Source organism: Lytechinus pictus, chromosome 16 (assembly GCF_037042905.1).
Source record: "Lytechinus pictus isolate F3 Inbred chromosome 16, Lp3.0, whole genome shotgun sequence".
NCBI lineage: Eukaryota > Metazoa > Echinodermata > Echinoidea > Temnopleuroida > Toxopneustidae > Lytechinus > Lytechinus pictus.
In genome coordinates, this window is record NC_087260.1 from 6,884,967 (window position 1) to 6,888,176 (window position 3,210).

The 3,210-nt window shown below is 42.5% G+C and overlaps 1 protein-coding gene across 1 annotated transcript; it reads right to left on the reverse strand.

Moving 5' to 3' along the window:
* Positions 1 to 502: 502 nt before the first annotated feature.
* On the reverse strand, positions 503 to 1,954 carry LOC135157088 (uncharacterized). The gene has a single exon (XM_064111587.1). It carries the CDS (start codon positions 1,952 to 1,954, stop codon positions 503 to 505), a length of 1,452 nt encoding a protein of 483 aa, XP_063967657.1.
* Between the last annotated feature and the right edge of the window lie 1,256 nt (positions 1,955 to 3,210).

The window sequence follows — 3,210 nt, forward strand, 5'->3', positions numbered from 1 at the left end:
TCTTCAATACTTGATAACAAAATATAGTTAAACTATAAGCATCATTTTATTCAATATTTACTGCAATTTTTCCTCCCTTGAAATGTCATCGCCAAACCAACACTATGGAGGCATAAGCTTTCTTCTAATACCTTACAAAGCTCCCAAAGCTTAGGATACTGTTTGTTAAAAAAGAGGTTCAATTAAAGGGAATGAGACATCAAAGTTCCCCGTTAGACCCTCGACAATGAGGTAATCTCTCCTATTAAAATCCCCCATGAGTGGGCCCTTATTATAACAAAGGAGTATCAACATCCTGCTTCGGGGGGGGGGAGGTGAAAGGGAAAATCACAGGGATTTTTTTCTTCTTTCTTTTGTTGCAGTGTTTGAATAAAGAAAACTTAATTGATCTTTAATAGAGATAATCAAAACACACCTTGTGCAGAGAAATGTCCTCCAGAACAGCTGGATCCTCAGTCGAGGTCCTCCTGCCAGCCATTTCGGCCCATTATCCTCGATATGGCTATGTGGCAGGAGGCGGGCCAGCAGCATCAAGACAAGATGCCACCTCCAGCTGCTTGTTTGGTAAGTTGGCTTTATATTTATTCCAAATCCAGGCTGAGGACCTTGTGGCGATCTCCATTAAGTCCAAAGCCAGCTTCCTTCTGTTGGTTGTCCCCATTCTTGAGAGGAAGAAATGGAGAGACTTTGTCGCATAACCTCTGCAGCCAATCTCTACTGGGTAGTAGTCTACCTTCCATCCCCTCTCCTTACATTCTAGGATAAGTCCGGCATATTTCGACGTCTTGTACTCATGGGCCGTCTCAATGTTCTCCTCCCATGGCACAGTCAGTTCACAGAGGATGACAGACTTGGACTGCTTCGACCAGACTACCATATCTGGTCGCATGTTGGTAGTCGCAATCTCACTGGGAAAGGTCATCTGCTCATCCAAGTCTGAGACCAATTGCCAATCTCTTGCTAGACAAAGGAGCCTACTTGTGTGTTGTCTAGCTTTTCTGTTGGCTCCAGTACTTGTTCCAGCCTTCACAAATGAGATCATCGCTGGAGCTTTTAATGGCTTTGTCTGGTTTGCTTTCTCAATAGTGATCTTTAGGGCATTGCTCAGTTCTTTCAAGATCTCATTGTGCCTCCATGTATACAGGCCTTCTACCAGAGACACCTGACAATTTGATAGAATGTGTCTGAGTGAACCCTTCTTTCCACATCTATGGCAATTCTCGTTCTCAGTCTTGGCCCACTTCTTCAGGTTATGAGGAGAAGGAAGAACGTCGTAGGTTGCTCGTAACAAAAATTTGAGTGTGCCTGATTCCATTTTCCATATGTCTTTCCAGGATAGGGACCTTGGTTCTACACACTCCCATCGACACCAAGCTCCCTGCTGCACAAGGCCAACTGCTTTAGCGACACGTCGTTCCTCCTCTTTGTGACGGATTTCGTCAGAAACCATCTTCCGCTTCATTTTTGTGCTTGCCTTAAAGAAGTACTGGGTTGGATTCATGCCTAGCCCTGCTCTATTGGTTTGTGTAGGCCCAACCATATCCTTGTGCCTCAACCGAGATTCCATTTCCTCAACTTCTTGCTGGGCATTCCATTTGCGTCCTGTGCGAATGTCTGGCACAGTCCCCCTAACGACCTGGTCGCTGGAGTCCCTAAGTGTCGAGTACATGTGAGCCTTCTTCACTTTAAACTCCTCTGTAAGAGCGCTCAGGGGTAACTTCAGCTTTGTGGAATGGCCATAGAAGCTTATGTTTGTTGTGCATGGAGGGATGCCAAGCCACTTCCGGATGTGCACTGAGATTCTTTGCTCCATCCTCTCGACATGCGTCATTGCAATCTCGTACATCATCAATGGCCACATGATCCTTGGAAAGAGACCGAACTTTAGGCACCACAGCTTGAGTTTATTTGGGAGGGTACATTTATCGATACGCTTAAGTCCATCCTCTACCATTGTTCGGATCTCATTTATCTGGTTCTTATCAGATAAATGAGATCCGAATATTTCAATAATAGTTTACTGTAATGTGTATCACCCATGCATAACAAATCATGTAACGCAACTGTTGCACAAGCGGATCCAGGGGGACCGATGCCCCCCTCCCCATTGGCGGCGCAAATAAGGGGAAAAGAGGGAAAGAGGGAAATTTGGTAAAAGGGGATAAGTACAGAGGGAAAAGGAAGAGGAAATACACACTGTAAGAGGAGGAAAACGAGTGAATAAATTAAAGGTCGGGGGAGATATTTCAGTTCGGACATCGGGCTTTCATTTTTTGTTTTGATATACAAATTTATTCTATCTATTTTTTCCAGCTCGCGCTTTGCGCTCGTACTATTTAAATAGGGTTCATGAGATAATTACACTTTTATGTTGTTTCATAAGAATAAAGGTCAGAACCGACTGTTTGGAATACCCCTTCTACAAAGAAGCCCCCCAAAAAATGTACATTGAGCGGCCGATCGGGGAAAATATGAATGAAAAATATTTCACCCCCCCCCCTATTGGAGGAAGCTGAATCCACCCCTGTGTTTGTGGTATTGTAAAATTCACAAGATTTGTGGTACATAATACACGTGGATAGGAATGAGAAGAAGAGGAATAAGAATTATAAGGGTAGAAAAACGTGTACATGTATAAAAGAGGAAAAGTAGAATAAGGAGAAGCGGATCGAGAAGAAGAAGAACATGAAGAAGTAGAAGAAGAAAAATAGGAGTAAGACAGGGGATGAGAAGGGGAAAATGATCACCAGCAAAAAAAAAAGAAGATTAAAGCAGGAGAAGAACGAAAAAACAGACATTAGACAGAATAACGAAAGGCAGAAGAAAAAAGGAGGAAAGTGAAAAGAAGAGGAATAAGACGGAGAGGTTAAGCAAAGGGAAGGATTTGAACAATTAGTTTATTTGGAAAACGCTATCTAATAAATTTCTTAATGAAAATATCGTGATCATAGGCCTATGATGAGAGAATCTGAAACACCTGTTCTTGTTATTTTCAATGAAAATTACCCGGGGAAAATAATCCTTACAAACACACCGTGTTTCGAATACTCTGGGTTCTTGGCTTTTATTTCGCGATTATAGTTTGGCTAAATACTCTAGATAAGGTATTATTCCATCTCCTGGTCCCGTTTGTAAACTTTTGTCAAAAAGCATGCTTTTCAGAATACCTATTGAGCGCGATGTTTCTTTCTAAAGCTGTATCCTGGACTT